Source organism: Gopherus evgoodei, chromosome 3 (genome assembly GCF_007399415.2).
Source record: "Gopherus evgoodei ecotype Sinaloan lineage chromosome 3, rGopEvg1_v1.p, whole genome shotgun sequence".
NCBI classification, from domain to species: domain Eukaryota; kingdom Metazoa; phylum Chordata; order Testudines; family Testudinidae; genus Gopherus; species Gopherus evgoodei.
In genome coordinates this window covers 107,844,830-107,870,110 of record NC_044324.1, presented here as the reverse complement: position 1 = coordinate 107,870,110, position 25,281 = coordinate 107,844,830, and the positions used below count along the sequence as shown (strand labels likewise).

General features: G+C 40.4%; 1 protein-coding gene across 1 annotated transcript in view; it reads left to right on the top strand.

Annotated features, from left to right (window-relative positions):
• THEMIS (thymocyte selection associated) overlaps positions 1 to 25,281 on the top strand; it is a 103,531-nt gene that overhangs the window by 20,695 nt on the left and 57,555 nt on the right. Inside the window, 2 exon segments of the mRNA XM_030556264.1 lie at positions 7,234 to 7,692; positions 12,193 to 13,238. Of these exon segments, the coding sequence (XP_030412124.1) occupies positions 7,234 to 7,692; positions 12,193 to 13,238 (1,505 nt within the window).

The window sequence follows — 25,281 nt, the reverse complement described above, 5'->3', positions numbered from 1 at the left end:
GCTTTTGCCTTTGGAATACAACATATTGAAATAGCTCGTATTTTTTCAACAACTTTTCATAGGAATGATATCCATGTTCCCCTCAACCCCAACATTTCCAGGGGGATAATGCCCCTATTGCTCCTGCAGCCTACTTGGCTGGAACATTGGCTGGATGATGGTGTTTGTCTTTGTCTTTGTAAGTTACTCACTCATCAGGACGGCGTCCCTGCAAACACGATACTTTTTTGACATACTATACGGAGATTGGCTTACTTGTAACTTCTTTAAATGCATGTCAGTGGTGCCATAAATTATAGTGACTCTTATTAAACCCTTAGCTATGTCACATGGTACTGAAATTAAGGGTGAGACCTTTGAAACCCCTTTCTGCTGCTCAGACACTGCAAGGCAACTGGAAAACTGTCCTAATGAGCAACTGTGGATTCGTCTTACCTAAGGGAATCCCCTTCAAGCACAGCCCTTCTTTAATGTTAAAACCAAGTTTTAATCACTATTAACTGACCCAGTGCTGAACCCCATTTTTCTTGGTTTGCACTGACAACTAAGTTGCGGTCAGCATTATGTTAGCTAACTCAATTACTCACAATCATGTTCAAACATAGCCACGTTCTGTAGTGTACTCAAGGTCCATAGCTTAGCCATGTTTGTGCATCCACACCAACCATGCTGCTTAACCATGATGGAATTCTGGGAAAAACTGACAGCTTTCCCACAGCGCTTCGGCCGTGGACAGAGTGCCCAGAGGAGATGTATACACAGAGGCACAGGATGCAGTGAAGTCTGGAATGTTTTAGCACACTGACAGCTGTGAAGACCTAGGATTCTAAAACCAGTTATACAGGCACTGTTAATGATTCCATCTCTACACTAAACCATTCAGCTCCTTACCATGCAGGTTTCTGGCAAGGACACACTTCTGTTAGTTACCATAGGTGCTAGTGGAGTATTAATCATGTTGTATGTGGATATAATCCATGTTTAGAGCCAGCCATGCTCCTAACTGGTTATAAACTCAGTTACAAGCTGTAGCGTACATAGGATCTTAGTGAAGTTCCCTTTAGAGTGAAAGGCAATAACTGCTATACACACATTGCAATGTGAAGATTAAGTTTGTTACGCTAGATCTTTGGCTGAGCACACAAGGCTGTAACTGGTTCGTTACCCCCACCTGGCTGTGTGAACTGACTGCATGCTAAGACTGATTTTGGAGAGTATCCACCTGGTGCTTTCAAGAGGATGGGCACAGGGAGTGGGGTGGGGGGACAACAGCACCTCTTGTGTGGAAGGGAGGTGCAAAATCACTCAGGAGATGGGGAACTCATGAAAATGCACACCCCACTGTGCCAAGCTGCCCTGTGTAACTCCCTGTCCCTTCTTTTTCTCCATACCTGGGACAGTGAGCATTTCATCTTAACCACGGGATTGAAATAGCTCTTGTGTGGTCCCAACAGGAAGTGGGAAGAGATGGGCTGCGGAAGGCTCGTGAGCAGATCTTTTGTTCTGGTTGGTTGTGTTTTTTGTGGGGAGGAAATAGCCTTGCTACCTTATTGGGAGAGGATGGCCTGATTCTGAGGGTGCACATGTGCTTGCAGTTACCACTTAATTTGGACTCACGCATATTTTGCAGTCACAACCTATGTGTTTGCTTTTGAAAATTTGGCCTACAATAACCTATTAAACTTAGTTATAGTTTCTGGGAAATTGGCCTTTTGCTATGGCTAGTCAAAAAAAACCACAGTATGACTATTATTTAAATGTCTGTATGAGGCAATGTTATCACTGCTGAATCTTGTGTAAAGAAAGCTTAATCACACAACTCAACGAAACCCGACTGTTCAGTTCTCTAAACTGTCCGTTTCATCTAAGGAAACTCTCACAAATATATAAATATACATGTTTTTCTTGTTGTATGGACTTCTAATAAGACAGCTCCCAAGGGCATAATTAACATGAATTAATAGTGCCCCTAGGGATTAGAGAAGCACACATGCAGCCTCTGCCTTGTAATACTTCAGAGTTGTAATTACCTCATAGACTCATAGACTCTAGGACTGGAAGGGACCTCGAGAGGTCATCGAGTCCAGTCCCCTGCCCTCATGGCAGGACCAAATACTGTCTAGACCATCCCTGATAGACATTTATCTAACCTACTCTTAAATATCTCCAGCGATGGAGATTCCACAACTTTCCTAGGCAATCTATTCCAGTGTTTAACTACCCTGACAGTTAGGAACTTTTTCCTAATGTCCAACCTAAATCTCCCTTGCTGCAGTTTAAGTCCATTGCTTCTTGTTCTACCATTGGAGGCCAAGGTGAACAAGTTTTCTCCCTCCTCCTGATGACACCCTTTTAGATACCTGAAAACTGCTATCAGGTCCCCTCTCAGTCTTCTCTTTTCCAAACTAAACAAACCCAATTCCTTCAGCCTTCCTTCATAGGTCATGTTCTCAAGACCTTTAATCATTCTTGTTGCTCTTCTCTGGACCCTCTCCAATTTCTCCACATCTTTCTTGAAATGCGGTGCCCAGAACTGGACACAATACTCCAGTTGAGGCCTAACCAGCGCAGAGTAAAGCGGAAGAATGACTTCTCGTGTCTTGTTTACAACACACCTGTTAATGCATCCCAGAATCATGTTTGCTTTTTTTGCAACAGTATCACACTGTTCACTCATATTAAACTTGTGGTCCACTATGACCCCTAGATCTCTTTCTGCCATACTCCTTCCTAGACAGTCTCTTCCCATTCTGTATGTGTGAAACTGATTGTTCCTTCCTAAGTGGAGCACTTTGCATTTATCTTTATTGAACTTCATCCTGTTTACCTCAGACCATTTCTCCAATTTGTCCAGATCATTTTGAATTTTGACCCTGTCCTCCAGAGCAGTTGCAATCTCTCCCAGTTTGGTATCATCCGCAAACTTAATAAGCGTACTTTCTATGCCAACATCTAAATCGTTGATGAAGATATTGAACCGGTCCCAAAACAGACCCCTGCGGAACCCCACTTGTTATACCTTTCCAGCAGGATTGGGAGCCATTAACAATTACTCTCTGAGTACGGTTATCCAGCCAGTTATGCACCCACCTTATAGTAGCCCCATCTAAATTGTACTTTCCTAGCTTATCTATAAGAATATCATGCGAAACTGTATCAAATGCCTTACTAAAGTCTAGGTATATCACATCCACTGCTTCTCCCTTATCCACAAGGCTCGTTATCCTATCAAATAACGCTATCAGATTAGTTTGACATGATTTGTTCTTTACAAATCCATGCTGGCTATTCCCTATCACCTTACCACCTTCCAAGTGTTTGCAGATGATTTCTTTGATTACCTGCTCCATTATCTTCCCTGGCACAGAAGTTAAACTAACTGGTCTGTAGTTTCCTGGGTTGTTTTTATTTCCCTTTTTATAGATGGGCACTATATTTGCCCCCTTCCAGTCTTCTGGAATCTCCCCCGTCTCCCATGATTTCCCAAAGATAATAGCTAGAGGCTCAGATACCTCCTCTATTAACTCCTTGAGTATTCTAGGATGCATTTCATCAGGCCCTGGTGACTTGCAGGCATCTAACTTTTCTAAGTGATTTTTTACTTGCTCTTTCCTTATTTTCTCTTCTAAACCTACCCTCTTCCCGTAAGCATTCAGTATACTAGACATTCCTTCAGACTTCTCAGTGAAGACCGAAACAAAGAAGTCATTAAGCATCTCTGCCATTTCCAAGTCTCCCGTTACTGTTACCCCCTCCTCATTGAGCAGTGGGCCTACCCTGTCCTTAGTCTTCCTCTTGCTTCTAATGTATTGAAAAAAAGTCTTCTTGTTTCCCTTTATTCCCATAGCTAGTTTGAGTTCATTTTGTGCCTTTGCTTTTCTAATCTTGCCTCTGCATTCCTGTGTTATTTGCCTATATTCATCCTTCGTGATCTGACCTAGTTTCCATTTTTTATATGACGCCTTTTTGATAAACCATGCTGCTCTAGTGCCTAAATACTGGTGTCATCCATCTGGTGGCCTGTACTATTAATCAAGCTAAGGCACATTCTTCTCCCTTGCTTTTATAATCCAGCGGTGGGGTTGGTTGTTTTAACATAGATCGATATTTACTCTATAAATCACTGAACTGCATGAAAAAGGATAATTAGTGTGAACATTTAGGACCACATTCGTTTTTTGTATAAGTATGTGAAACTACACTGAGAACTATAGAGTTGCCCGTGCTTACACCAGCTCTGGATTTGTCCCATAAAGCTTAATTTTCATGATCAGGTATGGGGGCAGGGGGCAATAAATCAATTTGCCTTTTTGGAGTAGCAAAGCAACTGATTATTATTATATTGTCCTGCATGTAAGAATTGGTGGAGGATGCTGGAACTAGAAGTGTTTTATCTGGGGTTGGGGAATAAAAGTATTGCTTCTAAACTAAGAGAAGCATGGCAAGTGCAGCCACTGATAGTACAGTTCCTAAGGTGACATGAATGTTTTGGGATCTATTCTTCGGACTTCCGATTTCCCATGGGGCCTCAGATGGGATTTGGAGATTGCACCTCCCCAACCAGTTCCACAAGGGCACAAATCCTGCTTCTAAGAGAGAACACTTCCTCAGAAAGTCTACAAGGTTCTCTGTTTACTCCTCACTGTAGTGCCTGAGCATTTAAATTCTCTTTTTCATTGCTGCTACTTTTATGATGGGAGGGTTTCTTTTGTTAACATGAAGATGTTGGTAAAAACTCTGATTTCCTATCTTAGAGGAATGTATCAAGTTTGTCATAATCCTCTGTGGTTTACACTCCAACTGCACCAGTGCAACAGAGTGTGATAATATTTCAGTGATAAGCAAAGCAAAGAAAAAACAGAGATGAAAGGGAATACTGTCATTGGATCAAATGTTGTGAAGAACATTTTAGACCCTGCTCTACCTTGGAAACCTGCATGTGCTTAACTTTGAAGTCATTGACTGTGTAAAGTTAATCACATGTGTACATGCTGGAAAAGTTGGGGTCTTAATGTAGTGATGGTCAGAAAAGTGACACTATAAAAATGTTTTTACTCAATGTTGTTGTCTTTTGTCTGAGTCACATCAGCTCACTTTACTGAAGGGAGGGGGAAGTGTTTACTCCTGCACACTCTCCAAAGCCAGCATAGCTATTGTAGATGAAGCAGGATTCTATTCTACATTATGAATCATCAACAAAGCTTCAGCTAAATTCCACTTGCATAATTTTCATTCCAGGTTGAGATGCAAAAGCCTGAAAGAACACTTGGGCTATATAGCTGTGTCACTAAGTGATATCTCCTTCTTTCAGTTTTGTTTGCTGCACTGTTTAATGTAGAAGAATCTCCTGCGTGTTGCAGTGGTCCTGTCATTTTGTATTTCACCTCAGCTATGCAACATTATAGAATGAGAGACTGTTTTCTCTCTCACACTTTCTCGCATTGAGACTTTATTTTCATTCTTTCCTGTTTGTTGTTTTCCTTAATCTGAAATGAAAATAATTTAGATTGAAAAATACTTCTGTAACTTTAGTGCCCTCGTGGCCAAGATGGCATTTGCTCTGCAGGCAGCTCTGGTCAAGAGAAGGCGTGTGCAGGAATGTAGCAAGACAAATCCCTTCCACCTCAGGGGCACCTGTTCCAAACCCCCCCCGAGTGAACACACACACGCACAGGAAAAGTACAATGGATATAAGAAAGGGAGATATTTATTTACAGAGGAATGAGAGGAGAAATACAACAAGGGGAAATATAGGGGGAGCAGTAGAACAGGGTTGCATCCAAGCCAAGGCCCCACGGGCCCAGTGATAGCACAGTCTGGAAGGGCAGACACCAAACAATGTGTCTGCACACAGAGTTCAGGAGTCCTGAGCAAAGTTCCAGTTCAGTAGTGAGTCTTGGGTGCTCCTGGTCATCTTTGGTGCCAGGGAACTTTCCCCCAACAACCCCCTTCGGTGCCCTCTCCTGCTGCTTTCTGCAAAGCCACACAAAGCGACCACCTCCCCACTTAACTAGCTACAACCTCCCTCCTTGTTCCCAGTGCAGAGTCACAAGCCCCAGTACTCACAGCCCCATACAGCTCTGAGCTGTGATACTGGGTCCAGACTACTAGCGCAAGTCACAGAAGAAAATGTGTATCATCATTCTTGTACTTGTTATTGGAGCAGTGGTTGACTGCTGAAAGAGCATTATTTAAATTATGCAAGAAAACTCCTACAATCATTTTTGTCTGCTTCTGAAGCTGTTCAGTAAATGATGGTTCTATACTTTATCACTGTTGCTGTTTTTAAAACCTGAGAAATGACTGTTGGTACCACTAGTTGGTATAACTTCCTTCCATTCTTGGATTTGAGATTGTTGTCTTGCCAGTGCAGTCAATCAGTCAGCTTTATAAACTTACTTTTCGTTGGTAAACTTATTAAATAAACACCTCTAAATATTTCGGGCTAATCAGAATTTTTGATAAAGTGGGGCATAATCTGCTTTGATATTTCCTTCTCAGGCGATTTCTCCCTGGCACAGGGCTCCTCCTAGGTCCTGTTCTGAGCTGTCCCCGATCTGCCACCCTGTCTTTCCCAGGCTTCAGGCAGGTTCTCCACTGCTTCCTTTGCGAGGGCCTGTGGGCTGCTCCCTCTCTCTCCCTCTGAGCTCCAGCGCCACCCCCTGGAGTTTCCTTCCTTTTTTCACACTCTTTCACCTCTAGGAAAAAGATTTAAAGGGGCCATGCTCTCTAAACCCCCAAGGGGTTACACTTCTTTGTGTATTGAAAACCTGGGAGGATGCTGCTTGATTTTCACGTCTGAGTTGATTTTGCAGGGTGGTCAGTTAGAAAAATTATCTTTCCCTCTATATTTTGAACATATTTGCTATGAAAGCTGTTAAGAATTTAATTTACACGTGCCTAAAGTGTCAATATAGGAACTATGTGTCCCATTTCAACTTTAACATTCAGATTTAAGTGGGACTTAAGTGATGCACAGGTCTTGTGCTTACTGGCCTTCTGCACTGGTTTGAATGTCATCCTCAGAGAATAAGTAATGAAACTTCATGATTCTGTTTTCATAGAGCCACTTTTCAGACAATACAATCACACTTTAAATTATAAATATTTTGTTTTGTTTTGATTTTTGAGTTTTTATTGGCTCTATGGGTTCATGAACTAAAAGTTGATGTAACAGTGGATGCTTGAATATTTTCCAAGTGCCCTTGTATAATACAACATTCGTGTTCTTAGGTCTTTGTAAGATTGTGGCTGATAAAACTCCATATCTCAGCATTGAAGAAATCACAAGAAAGGTTTCTATTGGGCCAACGCGACTGGGCCATCCTTGCTTCTATTGCAATGAAGACATAAAAATGGCAAATTTCACCATCAAACAAGGTGAGCAGATCATGTTCAACTCCGTGGAAGAGGTCAATGGGACGCTGACTGTGAACTGCGGAGTGGTAAGAGATAACCAATCTCACTCCTTTACTTTGCCACTCTCACAAGAAGGAGAGTTCTATGAATGTGAAGATGACCATATTTACACCCTGAAAGAGATTGTTGAATGGAAAATCCCCAAAAGTAGAAACCGGATTGTGAAATTTACCAATATGTTATATACACGGGACTTCTCTAATCCACTTCCTGAGAATTTTGATGGCTGTCTGATTCTAGCACCGATCTACGAAGTACAAGGAGTGATGAAATGTAAGTAATAATCTAAATTAATGAGCTGTACCTCTGTGCCTAGCAGCCTGTTTTAAACTGAATTCAAACTGCTCAAAATATCTGTTAGACAGTGCTTGTTTTGGACAGGTAGAAGATGGGTATTCCATAACCATATTTACTACTTCTGATAGTTTAAAAATGGGGAAAGAAGGGAAAGAATTTTTCTCCTTCTTCCTTCATCCTCTAATTCAAATACTGACTCCATATCTTTTTATTACAATCTGCTATTATCATTTTTACTGATACTACTACTATTAAATTATCTTTAGAGAGGAAACTTTTTTTCAAGCAGATGGAGCAGAGAACTAAGAGTTCTGGGTTCTATTCCCAGAAACTCTTATTGACTGTGTTACCATGGGGCAGTTATTTAATGTATGGCTCTATTTAGCTATCTGTAAAATAGATATAAAGGTAAGTATCTATGTCACAACAGTGTTAAGAGGCTTAATTATTGTTTGTGAAGTGTGTGGAGATACTCTTGCACATGGTGCTATCTGAATACAAGGTGGTATTATTATTATATTACAGAAGCCAACATAGGGCTTGTCTTCACTGCAACAATTAGCTCAAAATAATACACTTGAGTTACTCTGCCTGAGCTAGCCTAGCTTGAGTGAGAGCCAAGTGACTACACTGCAACTACCCAGAGTGATAGGATTAGCAGCTGATGAGATGTAACTTGAACTTCTGCATCCCCTCTACACTACTAGCTCCAGCATCAGCAGAAAGTGAATCTCAACTCATTTCCCTGTTGGGCCAACTAGCCTGAGTTTAAAGTAGTGGTTCTCAATCAGGGGCACATGTACCCCTGGAGGTACGCAGAGGTCTTCCAGGGGGTACATCAACTCATCTAGTTATTTGCCTAGCTTTATAACAGGTAACATAAAAAGCACTAGTGAAGTCAGTACAAACTAAAAATTCATACAGACAAAATGAGCAAGTAAGCATTTTTTCTGTAATACTGTGCTGTGACTCTTTTGTATATGTGTCTGATTTTGTAAGCAAGTAATTTTTAAGTAAGGTAAAACTTGGGGCACATAAGACAAATGAGACTCCTGAAAGGGGTACAGTAATCTGGAAAGGTTGAGAACCACTGGTTTAAAGCACCAAATAACCTGAGCTAGAGATTTTTCTGTGCATGCAGTGACTGGCTTAGGAACAAAACTTGAGTTCTATCCAGAGTTAACTAAAATAAAATTTAAAAATGCACAGACTATTTTTTAGAACACCCATGAAACAGGAAAAAATAAGTGAATCATTTCTTTAAGGATTTAAAAATTGCTGTGTGGGTATATGTATATGTATATAATTCTTGTTTGTAAAAAGGATTGATTTTGTCCACAGCAAGATACAGGACAGTCAAGATTTTTCAGCTTTTCCATGAAGAAAATTACATTGGTAGCCCCAGATCCTGCAAGTGCTTATGCACACACTTGACTTTGCTACTTTGAGTGGACTAATCATAGCAGTAAAGTTGAGCACATGTGCAAGTATCTGCTGGATTGGTGCCTAATTTCCTGCAAGGTTTTTCTGCCTTATGCCTATATCAGAAACAGCTCCATGAAAATGGAATCATATTAGTATGCCACTCAGCAGCATGTTTTGCAAAAAAACCCTTTTACAATGGATATTTCTGCAAGGAATGATATAAGTAAATGGCTAAAACAGAGGACAATGAAAGAAGGATGGGCAGCAATTGTTTGTGCAAGACTCAATTTTTTTTAAATGATTGATTAGAGATATTCCGTCAAATCCAATATCCAGCTAATAGGCTTACTGTGTATCTTCACATGCTAAAATACTCAATTTTTCAAAACTGTTGCTGGAATCAGTGGCTTGGGCCCCAATCCTGCAATCCATATAGCTGTATCCCTGTGCCCACTTAGGTCCAAACTGCAGGATCGAAGCCCTAAGTAAAAATTAGTTTAGTTTCCTAAAAAACTGCCAGATGGTTGTGAGATAATGTGAAATATGCACTTGCCTCTCAACTCCACATCCTGATGTGTGCCTTACTTGTTTTTATTTGCATTCACGTGTATGTTTTTCACAGTGCATTCAATATGTAAACTACATTAAATGTCTCCTAAACGTTGATTTTAGAAATGAGTCATTCTGCACCTGGTTAACTGTTTACTTGTGAACTGCAAAAAATGGATCCTCACTGTTCGTTAGAAAACAGTGAAGCTCTCTCTATAGATTTTAAATGAAGTAAGGCAAACTCGGTTCTCAATGAAAAGATCACTGGTAAGAGGGTGGTTAATTACGTTTTCAGAGGCTGTGGGCAGTTGCTATGCAGGTGTCCAGTCCCTCACCTTCCCCCCAGCCCCACCAACAATAACTAGATTGATGTATGTAACTCCCTCCACAGCTCACAGAAAATGTATCCATTTGTAGACTGTTTTAATTCTCACTGATCACTCTTAGTTTGGCAACATTTCTTCATGCTAGTCAAAATGTTTGGTTCCTGAAGATGATATGACAAGGGCAGAGTGTGCATACACAGATGTTGAGCATCTGTCATACATTCTTATTATATAAAATGGACATTAAGTACTGAGTTTAATGAGTGAAGAATTAGTATATCATAACACATGAAATATAAATGTAGGAGCTGCTATGCAGCATGTCTGAGTATGTATGTACAGTAAAAAACTTAATGAAAGAGGCCTTTAAATAATGCTCCTTGTTAAATTACACTGTCCTGAGAACTTGTTTATAATGAAAATAGCTAGGACCAAATTTTCAAACGAACTTTAATAGTATCCTCAGTTTTGCACCTGTAATTACTAGCACATGCAATTTTGCAAATGCAGTTATGAGAACATAGGAATTGCTGCACGGGATCAGATCATCTAGTGCAGTATCCTGTCTCTGACAGTGGCCGATACTCGATGCTTCAGAGGAAGGTGCAAATAGTGGACAATTCTGGGATAAGCTAACCAAGTACCCTGGAACATGAAGGTTTATATCTCTTCTTTTAAAAAAGCAGTATTGGTTTTTATAATAGTGTAATTGTAGATGTTTTCCAGGGGTGAAAGTAAAATACAGCTCTTATTGGTATGGGTCCCACTCTGCCCCCCAAAGGGGCGGGGCCTCAGAAGGGGCAGGGCCAGGGTGGAAGTAAGTTACATTTCTTAACCGTACAGCCCAAACACAAGCAACCCACCTCTCCTACATGCTTCATGGATCCCTCCCATTCCATGACGTAGATATAGAAAATAAAGCTACTACTACTACTACCAGTACAGTCTGCAATAAAACTTTACTATTGGAATAAGCCTGAAAAACTGAAAACTCACTGTCACATTTTTCTCCTTGTCCTCCCTCCTCCTCCTCCTCCAGCCAGGCTGCCAACGCAGCTAGGCTTCCGGTCCCCTGACCTCCGCACTCAGCAGGGGCTGCAGGGGCCCCCCTCGAGCTTGTAGCAGGGAGCAAGGGGACTGGCTGAGGGAGAAGCCTCCCCGGGTAGCTTGCTGCCTGCATAGGAACAGTTTAAACTTAGCTGTTCACACCGTGGTCTGAACTGCTGGATTCAGGGCTATTTCTGCCCCCTGGAGGAGGCGATATTCAATAATATAATACACAAAAAATACAATCAAAATCAGGAACCATTTCCAAGTTCAAATCTATCATAGATTTGAACTTGGAAATGGTTTCTGATTTTGACTGTATTTTTTGTGTATTATATTACTGAAGATCGCCTCCTCCAGGGGGGCAAAAAAGAACTGCGCTGGCTTTGGTCACCCCCCACCCCCCACCAACCATGAGTGAAATTAACAAGGATGCCAGAAATAGCCCCGAATCCTGGTTTGGACCGTGGAGTGAACAATTAAGTTTAAACTGTCCTTATGCAGGCAGCAGGCTAGTAGGGAGTCTTCTCCTTCAGTCGGTCCCCCTGCTACAAGCTAGAGGGGAGCCCTGCAGCCCCTGCTGAGTGGGAGGGTCGGGGGAACGCGGAGCCTAGCCACGTTGGGCAGCCTGGCTGGAGGAGGAGAGGGAGAGAAACAACAAACAAACGTGACAGTGAGTTTTCCCTTTCCAAGCTTTTATTAGCTTTGAGTTTGAACTTTTTGTTATGCAGCCAAGAGGTGAAAGTAAGCCAGTACTGAATGCTCCGCTTATTTGCCGGTACGCTCCTGCACCTTTTTTACCGGTACTGTGTACCGGCTTACTTTCACCTCTGATGTTTTCATTATCCATACTAATGTCAACACCTTTTTTAATCCTGCTAGTTTTTGGCCTCAGGGACATCTTGTGGCAATGAGTTCTGTTAGTTCATTATGCACTAAATTTATTCCTGTTCAGCTGGTATAAATTATAAATTAAATTATAATATTTGCATTGATAATTGGCAAAATTGTGGACACAATCGTTGTACAACATCTTAGAGGGTTTTTTTAAGTTGTCTCTTGGAGTGTGTATATTTCATTACAAAATCAATGTGAAAACAAAAACTGACTTTTACCTTTTTCCTTTCAGTTCGAAGGGATATAGTTCATATCCTCTCTGATCTAGACATTGAAGTCATAGATGTAACAGATTCTTATGATATTAGCTGTTTCCTTCATCCAATATCCATGGAAGATGTATTTGAAAGGACAAGCAAAGAATTTCCTATGGTTGCTGAGGTAATAGAAGGACCCACAGGAAGACAGCAACCTTGTAATTTATTATGTCCTGGGAAAGAAATTGTCATTCACAAAAAGTACCAGGCGAAAAGAATCCTTGCATCTGAGATCAGAAGTGATTCCCACAAAAGACACTTTTTAATTCCTGCCAGCTACAAAGGAAAGTTCAAAAGAAGACCTCGGGAGTTTCTAACTGCCTATGACCTGGAGATAGCAAGAAGTGACAAGGAGCAGCTTCATGTTGTAGCAACTAAAGCCTTTGATTCTCCCCATGCAGAATTGTTTTCTGTTTCTGTTGGAGACCAGTTTCTAGTTCAACAGCGCCAGACCGGTGAAATCATATATCAGGGGAGGAAGAAAGTGATAGATGTTTTGGCCTGTGAACAAATATTAAGTGAGGCCTATAAGAAAGTGCTTCTTCCTATGTATATGGAAGGTGGCTTTGTAGAAGTGATTCATGACAAGAGACAGTACCAGCTTTCAGAGCTTTGCAAAACGTTCCGCTTGCCCTTTAATGTCAAAGTGTCTGTGAGGGATCTCTCCATTGAGGAGGATGTCTTGGCTGCTATGCCTGGACTGCAGCTTGAAGAAGAAATCACAGACTCTTACTTGCTAATCAGCAGTGCTGGCGATCCTGCAGACAGTTGGGAAATTCCTGTGTATCGTCTAAATATGTCTGTTCAGGTGCTCAGCAAATCTGTTGATGAAACTGTATCCTCCCCAACAAGAACAATTGTGGAAGAGATCAGTGAAGAACAATATTACATGGTGAGGAGATTTGAAAACCAAGTCCTATACCCACCACCCAGACCTCCCAAAAAGCCAACAACACTGGAATCAAAACCTTTTCTTACTCTACCAGAGCGAAGTGTGTTGGATGCACAGCATGCTGTGAAGGTAGGACATTTCTTCTATTATATATCCTTTGGCATATGTTTGAGATACTTCACAATCTGCTTCCATTTTATGTTGGCTTGTGTTTTATGTTAAACTCATTTATCTTCATGCAGCATTTGAAATGGCAGTGAACCCCACAGGATAGACAAATGAGTGCTATACATCTTGACAAGAACTTAACATTGAGGGCTGAATCCTCCGTTGGTGTAAATTGATCTGTGGCCAGTTGAAGATCTGGCTCCAGAGCTTCAGGATTGAATAATCTTTTGTTGCACTGGTGTATAAGTGAGGGGACAGTTTGGGCTATTACAGCTAAATGCTTAAAAATGGGAACTATGTGTTGATTCGATACATTAACAGAGAATTTTGTTCAGATAGAGAGCACAGAATTTGAATTTGTATTTGAAATTTACACATAGACATTCTACAGAGATATTTTTGTTCTGAATATTTTGCGTTGTGTTCAAATATTAACTAGATTTTCAAATGGAAAGTATTGATTTTCATAAAGCTACTGAAGTTTCAATATTTCACCAAAGCAAAGAGCACATACAAAAGTGCCCATTATAGATGGACAAGTATGGGAGTATTTTTAGTAGCAGTTAACCCATAACAATTGTGCTTGTCATTGGTTTTCTGCTATACATTGAAATAACTATATATAGAAAGGTGACTTGATGAGGATTCAGCAGGGAAACAAGTACAGGGCCTGCTCAGACTATGTGTGTATCTCTAGTCACAGCTCCCATTGCCCTCTCGCTTTCCTCTTCAAATACAAATCCACCGAAAGAAAAAACAACTACTATTATTATATTAATTATTAATGCAGTTGAGTCTCCAGAATGTGACTAGTTACATCTTGGTGACTATGATCCACTTGGAATGCAAACAGGAATTGATGCGTTTACATTTTTTTAAAAAATAAGGGCCATATTGTGCCTTTTGCATCCATGTTTGGAGGGGAACATCTTTGCGCCTCTCCCCTCATGTGCTGAATGTTGTTCACCTCTGTGGCAGCATTTTCTGCCTCTGTTCCTAGGACAGAGAGTTTTCCATGGGCCTGAGGATCCATGCAGAAGGAGCAAGCAGGCCCAGGGAGAAGTGGATGTGGGGAAGATACACATTGTTCTGATACCAGTCCTGTGGAATCCTTCAGATACAAGTATCTGAAGCTATGTTGATTTCCTCTGTCTTCCCTCCAAGCTGGTGAAGCTCCTTCACTGATTTTTTTTTGGGGGGGAGAGTGGGAGGGGGGAGGTTGAGGGGTAGCTCACAGCCAGCTGCTGGCCAGGGAGAATTTCTAATAGCAAGGATCCATTAAGCCATGCTACCAGCTAGTGGGGACATATAGAAGGCATGGGTTCCAGAATTGGTAGAGAGGCCTGAAGCCTGTGTCTGAGGTACTGGATGGGAACCCAAGAACTCTTCCCGAGGTCTATTTCATAGGCAACTGAACCACCAATCAGAAGGAGGCAGACTGCCCACTGTGGGTGTGTATGTGTGTGAGAACTATGAGCTGGTATCTGACTCTGGATTAGTATTGTGCAAAAGATGTTATTTTACTGCAGCTAGCATAACAGAGATATATTATGGTTCATATGTACATTTGTGAGCGACTGCAACCGTAGATTTCAAATACTTGGATACAGAAACACATTTAAGCAAATGACATTTTTATGAAAGCTTGCAATAAATAAATAATAAATTAGAGTCAAAATGTTAGCTCGATACAGATTTGTAAATTCTCTTTTCCTGGAAAGGTGAAACAAGCAGATATCCCTTATTCATAAGCTTAACCCCCCCAGCTCTAATATAATAGATTTAGAGTCAAACAGAATGTATTATCTCTCAATCCTGAACAGAGAGAGGCCTTTGAGAATACCTGGATCTGCGCTGATGTTTTCCTGCTTTTGGCCAGTGGTGGTGGGGCAAGGGGCGAGAGGCTACAATTTTCTTCTGAACATACCTGCTAAGTCTGAAGGTTCAGAAATTTGCCCAAATGATAAATGGCCTGATCTGCATATTTTATGATGCTGCGTTGCCTCATTTGCATAAATGACTGCAAACATCCAAATGAGCAGCACATAAATCCAAGAAGGTTGATGCATGGAATGAACTTTAGGATTATAGGAATTGCCTTGATCCTATCTGGCTCTGGTATCTCCCCAGCTGATGTTCAACTAACTCTGGCACCTCCTGGAGGCTCTGCCCCTGGTTGCTCCTTGTTCTGATCTGGGTGAAAGTCTGTCTTTTGCGCCTAGGTGCTGCTGCCTTGCAAGGGAGATATGGTTGCTTCCTGCCATCAGCTGGTCATGCTCTGGTTGGGCTGATAGCCCCTAGCTGGGAATTCACTTTGATTGCTCCTTTACCCTTGTTCCCTGGCAGGAGAGAAATGGAGGAGGCTCTAACTGCACCTGCCTGCTGCTTCCTGGCTGGCTAGCTATAGGAAAATACTCTATCAATGGAAAACCATCCCTCCGCAATAGACCTGGAGTTATATAATAAAATAAAAAAAAGGAAAAGAATGATAAAAATACAAGATATAGCAAATCAATATATCTGTGATAAGTGTGGACATTACTGTCAAATGTATATTGATTGCTCCAAAGAGCAAGCAGAAGCCCCGAATATCGGGACTGCCCCCATAAAATCAGGACATCTGGTCATCCTAACTGGAAATGATACACTTAATGAAATATTGCTGCTAACAAACGAAGTAGTGCAATGCGATCTGACTGTGGTAATAATATGGATCCTGGCACACACAGGGATTGCTGGCAATGCATAGGCAGACAAAGAGGCAAAAAATGCTATTGAGCATGAACAAGTTGGCCTACACATCCCATTAAGCAAATTGAATTTACACACTTAATCAAAAATGAGATAAGGACGGAATGGCAGGAACTTATGGCCACATGAAATGAAGGCAGAGGAAAGGAGGGAATCTGTGAAGTACGCCCAATAGTTGAAAATGTTTATATAATCCAAGGACCTGAGAGGAAGAGTGAAGTGGCCTTATTCAGAATTTTAACAGGTCACTGTGGACGAAATAGCAATCTATTTCTAACAAACGAATTTAAGAATGGATTTAAGGTTTGAGAAACAATAGGTCATCTCTCATGGACCCTTAAAGACTGTACCAGTGAAAGGAGATATTTATATGGAAAACTCAGAAATCTTGGAGTAATAAAGTTTTCTTTGCAACACTTGTACAGAATGCAAGGAAAATTGGGCCCAATTAAAAAAGCTATTCTGCAGTTTTGAATCATCCTGGGAAAGGTGACAGACTTTGTCATAACCTGTCTATGAAATCCAGTGGAGAGCCTGCCGTGCCCTAGAACCGAAGGAGAAGAGGCCTGGCTGGCGCAGCTAGTGGAGAAAGGAGGCAGTAGCTGAGGATGGCAGAGAGAGAAGGCTGGCTGGCAAGCAGTTGAGGAGGAGGAAGGGTGGAGCACTGCATCTGGCCCCCAGCTGAAATAAGGCTGAACATTGAACCTGACAATGGAGGTCAGTGGGGAAAAAGAAAGTTGTCTTGGATTATGAAGGAGAAAAAACAAGGGATGAGGGATGGTCTCGGATCAGGAAAAATTAAAAGAAAAATAGATATATCAGGTTTGAAAAATAAGGAATTCATAGAAATTAAAGAAAAAAAACAGGATAGAAGTCAGCATTTTATAGTTGTCAGAATAGAGACAGAAGATGTGAAAACAGAGGATGTTACTCCCCTGAAAATGGCAGAATGGATAAAGCGAAGTGTTGGTGTCATTCAAAGAGCTAAAAGAATTGCTGTGCGGTGATCTATTGGTAGAGCGTACGCATAAAGAACAAGCTGAAAAACTTCTAAAAACTGTAATCTTAGGGAAAATGAATGTTACTTCTCAACAGCCTAAATTCCTGATTAAAGTAAGAAGGGTTATGTATGAAATGCTACAAGGATTATCTGAGGATGATATCTAAAAGAATACAGGTGAAGAGAAAGTATTGTTTGTTAAATGGCTACTTAGTAAGGGTGGGGGAGGGAAAGCCATCTACCACTGTACATATAACACTTAAAGGTAGGACACTTCCCAGTAGGATCCAAATGATTATCAAACTTTTGGGGTTAAACCATATATTCCTACTCCCCACACTGCTGGGGAGAAGCTTTAATTGTCGGTTTGGCTGTATGACAGCCATTTGTAAGGGCACAATGTGGTGCAGTAAATGTGGAGAAAATAACTCCCATGACAAGTGTGTAGAAGGAACAGAACCTAAATGCAGCACTTGCGGGGGAAAGCACAGTGCAGCAATAAAGGATGTGCAGTAGGAGAATAAGCTAGAGAAAAATGAAACCTGTTCACAAAGTATCTCATGCAGAGGCTATCAAAAGATACACTGCAGAAAATAGAAAAAATACACAAGAAGAAAAAGATGTTCAGGGGCAGCAGAACACATCTCTGATCAGGGAGGAGAATATAAGAGGAATGGGAGATGATGTATTGCTTGTAAGTAAAGAGAAGTGTATAGTGCTCTTTATAGAAGTAATTAACTGCATCTTGCAGATGGAGAAAAAACCTCAAAGATTTGAAATCACAGCAAATGTAGCAGAAAAATATGTAAGGACAGACAACCTCTCAATAGACTGCATTAACAGGATTTTGACTGAAGGCAATAATATAGATTAAATAACATGATCTTAATGATCCTTAGCTGGAATGTGCATGGTTTAATAATGCATAGACAGGAATTTAAGAAAGCCATCTCTAAAATGGGGAAAAAAAGCCTAATATAATATGTGTGCAAGAAAGACTGGTAATAAGTAAACTTGTGTACAGTCTATGGGGGTATGATATACTCTGGAGGGATCGAGAGGCTACCAAAGGAGGGGAGGATTTAGCTATGTCAAAATGGATGTGCAGAAACTATGTTCTGAATATAATGCTATTAAGATTGCCATGCAGAACAAAATCACTTATATACAGATATACAATTTTTATAATCCATATAAAAATTAGTTAATTTAGAACTAGAAAAATTATGTAATGTCAAAAACCCTTTGATAATTTGCAGACACTTTAATAGTCATAATGTGCTATGGTGAAGTAAGAAAACTGACTGAAATGGTAAATGTTTAGAACAATTTATTGACATGCATAATGGTATATTGAACACAGTAGCACCTACTAGATTTAATTGATTGGATGGATCCTCTTCAGTTTTGGATCTGGGAATTGCAACAAATAAAATAAGCTAGTAAATGGGAAATGATCACTTCCTATACTTATTGGGTATTAAGGCTGAAGAAATGTCAAAAAACATGAAAAGAGTTCTGAACTGGAATTTTAAAAAGCTAATTGGGGCCCTTTCAAGATTAAGGATGATGAATATTTATGCAGTAGCTGTACAATTGACAATCTAGGAGAATTCTATAACAACGTAATAAAAAGAATGACTGGAATTGGAAGTAAAAGTCTTAAACAATGAAGCAATGAAACTAAGGTCTCCAGCTTAGGAATGGCAGACATTTTAGCAAAAGAATTCCAAAAGGTCAGTAGTGATATGAATCAAAGAAATAGGTTTTGTGAAAAATATGGAGGTTTATTGAGGATTATTGTGAACTATTAAATGGCTGGAGAGAATATGCTGATGATGTGTTAAACAAAAGTTTTAGTATGCAGGAGCTTATTTTAGCCACTAGAAAAAGGAAAAATACAGCTCCGGATAAAGATAATATAAGGAAGGACAAGATTATGTCATGGAAGTAACAGAGTCTATGATTTTTTTAGAGACCTTTGTGACATTTTCTGCTTCAGCCCATAGCTGTGGGCCCATAGCTGTCAGCCCACAAGCCAGAGCTCTCAGTCGCCGTGGGCAGCAGGGATACCTCAGAGCTCTCAGTCACTGCGAGCGTTGGGGCCCCTGGAGCTACCAGCTGCTGTGGCTTGGGCTTAGGCTTCAGTTGTCCCATCAGTTCCTCCTCCCTCATTATTTTTAGTAAAAGTCAGACAGGTCACAAGCATCCGTGAATTTTTATTTAATATCTGCGACTTGTGACTTTTACTAAAAATAATCGTGACAAAATCTTAACCTTAAATATAAGTAATGGAATGCGTCAACGCTTGTCAGAATAAAGTCTAAAGATTCTGTTGCAGTTATATAATGATATTTTGGGAAAAAGATAGCTGCCAGTAGAATGGAAACAAGCATTGGTAATACCAGTGAGGGAACCAGGCAAGGTACATGCAAGGCCTGACACTTACAGGCCCATTGCCCTCAGAACGTATGTGGGGAAGATTATGGAAAAAATAATAAATGTAAGACTTGTGGAATACTTGGAGAAAAATAATATTATAACTGACGTACAAAGTGGTTTTAGAAGAGAAAAATGCACAGTTGACCATATAATCAGATTACAAACAGAGGTATAAAAAAGCATAAGGACAAAGAACTTCATGGTAAAAGTCTTCCTGGCCCTTATGTAAACTAGCCAAAGCTGGAATAAAAAGGAGAATGTTTTGATGGATAAGGGACTTTTTAAGTGACAGAACTATACAAGTCATAGTGGGAACATCAAAAACTTACAAGCTTACCCATGGAGATCTATGAGGGAATATAATCAGCTCTACTTTGTTTTCCATTATTATAAATCACCTCCCAGAAAGTGTGCAGACAGGAATAGGTATTTTCCTTGTTGCAGATGGCTGTGCTACGTGGACTAAACATAAAAGACTTCAAGTAGCTGTAGAAAAGACAGGTGAGGCACACCATGCAATTTCCAAGCAGGGAAATTATTGGGGATATAAATTCTCACTGCTTTTTTCCAGAAAGAAAATTAAGGAAAAATGTGACTTATTTCTTTATGGTGAAAAAATGCAGATAGTTCAAAAGTTTATGTTCCTAGAAGTCATGTTTAATTAAAAATAATTAACTGGGAAAGTGACATAGATAATATCATACAAAACTTACTTAAAAGTGTAGCTGGAAAAAACTGGGGTGCAGATAACAAGATACTGATGAAAATGTATAGAGCATTGGTAAGACCAGTTTTAGATTATGGATGCCACGCTTTTGGTTCAGCCTCAAAAACAACTGTAAGAAACTTGGAACTGCTCCATACCCAAGCTCTGCGATTGGCATGTGGCACAATGATAACAACACAAAGGTGTGTGCGGCAAGTAGTCACTGGAAAAGCAAGTATAAATCCAAGGATGAAACTATTAGATCTAAACTTTTGGGCAAAACTAAAAGGGGAACCTGAAAATAGAAGTACACAACAGATTTATGAGGATTGCTGGGAGCTTAGTAGATTGCCACAGACTTCGTCATACTATCCATGTTAAAAAAAAAATGGATGGAGACCTGTAAAAAAGAAAAATAGAGAGACCTAAACATTTTTAGTCATGGGAAATCAAATTACAGCTGCAAATTATTCCCCTATTTGATGATTTGGAATTGTAGAGGGGGAAAACTGAGAGAAGGAAAACCCCACACATTCTGAATGAAATTCCTGAATTTATTTGTGAAAAATGGGGCCATCTTTGCCACGTTTCTACAGAAGAATCAAAAGATGACAGCATGAGTAGGAACAGCCTTCTGTGTGTCTTGGAATGCAGAAATCTAAAATGCTATTAAATGATGTAACCATTCTGACAACTGAACTGATGGGGATAATGTTTGCACTAACATGGATAAGAGATGTGCAATGATGGGCTGCAGCTGTAATTTTATCTAGCATAATGACAATCAGAACAGGGACTTCAGAAAGCAGAAATGACGTAATTGAAATAATGTTCCTAACAGTAGAATTAAGCAGGTATCTGTGTTACAATACCATGGATGCTATTGCATATTGGAATACCTGGAAGTGAGATGGCTGACAGCAGCAGAACACACTCTAAAAATGAAGGCGTGGATATTAAGATATCCTTAAGTAAACAAAGCCTTAAAAGTGTGGCCATGGAGGAGCTTGCAAAGGAATGGCAAGACCTTTGGACTAAGGAAATGAAAGGATAAAGGTTCTGTGACAGGGGTCGGCAACCTTTGGCACATGGCCCATCAGGGTAATCTGCTGGCAGGCCGTGACACATTTTGTTTACATTGACCATCTGTAGGCACAGCCCCTCGCAGCTCCCAGTGGCTGCGGTTCGCCATTCCTTGCCAATGGGAGCTGCATGAAAGGGTGCGGGCCGCAGGGATGTGCTGGCCGCCACTTCCCGCAGCTCCCATTGACTGGGAATGGGATGAAGGAAGCATAGGCCAGAGGTCAGTAGCTAATAGCAATAGTAGCCACCATCGTCAATAGCAAGAAAACAGAAGCAATGTTTTTTTCTCTTCTGAATGGTTTTAGTTTTATGAAGGTGATGGCCTGACCGGCTCCTCCCCTTTGGAACTTTTCCTCAGGTGTTCTTTGGCAAATCAAAATGGAACACTCCCTTTTGAAATCACTGGCATAAGCCACTGGATTTGATTAAGTTACCTTTATGCAAGTAAAGAACCTACCAATTTTAATAATTTCTTGATTGGTTAATCCATGAATCCAAAGATATATACCCAGACAGATCCAAATATTTCAAGACATTTGAAGAAGACATGATCAGCTCCTCTTAGTCACAGGTCAGTCCACAGACATCATCTCAACCATCCTATGGCCTGAGGGAGACAACTACAACACTGCCCAGCATCACTCTAGCCATTACTTGAGGTATATGGCTGTGATTGGGTTGGGGAAACGTAGGCTACATCTCTATAAGTAGAATCCCCCTGGCTGTTTGTCTCTGGATGCAGCAAGAGAGAAGGGGAGCTCTAATGATACAGGTCTTGCATAGAATAGCTCTATCTTTAAAGAAACAGCCTAGATCATCTCCTCTCTAAGGTCTGGATCCAGCAAAGCATTTAGGCATGTGTTGAATTGGGGACATTCCATTGGAAGTCAGGCATGTGCTACACCCTGGGCCATGATCAGTGCAGAGAGCAGCTAAAACCTAGAGCCTCCTGACCTTGATGGGAGACTGCACCATTCTGCAGGGAATGTCCTAGTTTGAGCTGCTCTTCTCTCTGCTGATGCTGGGCTGGCAGCCTCATTGAAGAGCTTTGTCTGCATCCTACTGAAGGGGTCCCTCCATTTGTACTTCAGGTGTTTGCTGATTCTTCAAAATACAATGAAGTCATTTTAGATGGCTCTGAATCTATAGTCATTTCAAAGCTGGTTGTTTTGTTCAGTCAGAGCAATAGTGGATTAAAAGGCTCTTTTAAAAAAAATTTCACTATGAATATGGCATTCATCCTCTCTTCCTGTCCTATCCATCAAGTAGTGTTGCTGTGCTGGGCCAGAGCGATTCTTTTAATTATAGTATATTGAGATTAGATGCAAAAAACTAAATAAAGGTAATATATTATTTAAGATACTAAAAGGTTTCACTTGTGTACACTCTAGAGCAGAATTTGTTTCACCATTAGGGGCATTTTCATTTCCCTTATTCTACGTGGTGATATTATCTAGCTAACTTCTTACACCATGAAAAAGATATATAGAGGAGTCATGTCAAAATCAGAGTTTTTTCAGTCCTTTCAGATAGTTGCTTTTCGAAGCAAAGAGCATTATGTGTGCCCCTAGTACTGGAAAGTGATTGTGCATTGGACAGGAAAATTGTTGAACCAGCGTGATGGAGTATAATTGCAAAGAGCAAAGGGGAAGGTGTGTTATGTTGTTTCCTCTAAGGCAACGTAAAGACTCTTAGGAGCTATTTGTTGTGCCACAGCATCACTTCTGATTGATTGTGACATGGGGACTGATAAGTGCCAAAGAGAGAGATTCATAGTCTGAGTCCAGACTTTTATAGTATACAGTTATATCTCCTGGATTTATGGCTCATGATTCAAAGTCTGTGAATGCCATGGATCTCCTGTGATTGTCAGATGGTCACTATCTGTAGTTACAAGAAAGAGCAACACATGACAAGTCGTGCAGTTGTGTTATAATCATTTGCCTCGGGGGAATCAGAGAGACACTTTCTATATCATTTTCCTTATCAAATCACTCAAGGGTTGTGAGTAGATGTGATGTCACATTGTGACTTTAGCATTCTCTCTTGACTTGTTCCTTTATATCTTTCTTCTGTCAGTTTTCTCGTTGAGCATGCTAATTGTTATCCATTGGAAACCATGGGCCAGTACTGCAGTAGCAGCGTTCTCCCAAGTGCAGATCAGAGCCTGAGACGAAAAGAAAACCTACACCCATCTTTGCACATTGAAAGCCATTGGTCTCCTTTATTCTTATGCCTTACTACACAACTTGGACCAGTGATGATAAAACACATACTGTATGCCTACTTACATGTTGTTGTTTTTTCTTGAAACATGATTCTCTATAGTGATTGTCCCAAAGTGAATTGGTTTAGTATTTCTGCTGATGGTGATGCAGAACCTACATTTGTAGCTATTTCTCATGGTAACCATATGGGGCATGGTATCTTGTGAGCATTACACTAAGTAATTTGTCTTGGATCATTTCTAATACAGTAGTCCACAAACAATGGTTTTGGAAGCACCGGGTGATCCGCAGAGAACTGGTTGGTCACATGGAACTGGATCTGTTTTTTGTTTCCAGCTTCTACCTTTGGCCAAACCCAGCATTAAAAGAAAGATCTGATAAGTTTGTAAGAACAGCTGGAAAAAAAGGAGGAGGGGAAGACGAGGTCTGTATGAGATAACCCCTCTATCAAGATAGTGGTCATACTATGAAAAAAAGTTTGAGAACCCTTGTTCTAATGCTTAGTCTTATAACCTTCCCACGCAACCAGGACTGCTGGGAAACAATTGCTGAGCAATTAGGGCCTGATCCAAAGCCCACTGAAATCATCGGGCAGTTTCCTTTAATTTCACGTTCTGCTCAGAAATGTAGAAAATATTAACAATGATAAGTCTGGGTATCCTTAAAGAACAAAATCAAAAAGCCCACCTTCCAAACAGCAGGGAAAATATTCTAATTTCCTCAGGATGAATTTCCCTCCCTTCATTTTCTATTGTGAACAAAACTAGAACAGTGCATGCGTGCACACACAACTGCTTTCTGTCAGTGGCAGAAAGTCACAAGACCAGAAAATACAATGGGTATTTGGTATTTTATATATTTAGTATAGCAGACTGATATGATTTCCCAAAACCCTTTTTCAGAGCTCTGGCAAGTAAATGAACCAGACAAAGATTTGAATGCACCCTTCACAATTAGGAGCACACACAGTGAATGTGACAAAACAAAAACTAAACCTAAACTTTTCACCTGGCTGATAAATCTAGAAGGGTGTATCAGGTAAGGCCTGTGTGGTCCAGGAAGGAAGAGGTTTAAGATTTTCTGAAGTTCCCTAATCCTGTTTATCTGCTACTTCTACTTAAACTGCCACCGTTCTTGAGAGATTCAAAACTGCAGTTGCTCTTTTCTAGCTTTCTTTCTGATTATAAGCATACAGCACCTAGCACAATGTGGTCCTGGTCCATGACTGGGGCTTCTCAGTGCTACAGTAATACCAAAAATAAAAATAAAATAAATAATAATAATAATACTACACTTGGGAAACAGAAAAAGTATCATGTGACCTACTGTATGTTACCAATCACAATTTATACAGCTCAGATTTTAGAGACTGACTATCAAATCGATTGAGAAAACTGATAAGCATTGAGCAATAGTCTTTATTTAAAAAACAAAACAAACAAAAAACAAACTCAACAAAAAATTATCAAGTAAATTTTAATAACAAGGAAATCACAGCCTACACACGGACATCCAGTGCCTAATCCTGCCATGCTTACAACTTCATGGACAGTACGTGTGGAGCACAAGTGTCTCAAGAGAAGTAAAGTTGACAGTATTGGGCTCTCAGTAAGCAGAGACAGGTTAAATCCACTGTTGACCTGTTTCAGCAAGGTACTATTGCATATGCCAAACTTGGGACTACTTGTGTGCTTTAAGTCAGGTATGTTTTTAACTACCTTGCAGAATTTAGGGCTGAGGAAGTTAATCATGACCAGTTATTTGCTCAACACTAGAACTGAGAAAAAGAGAATG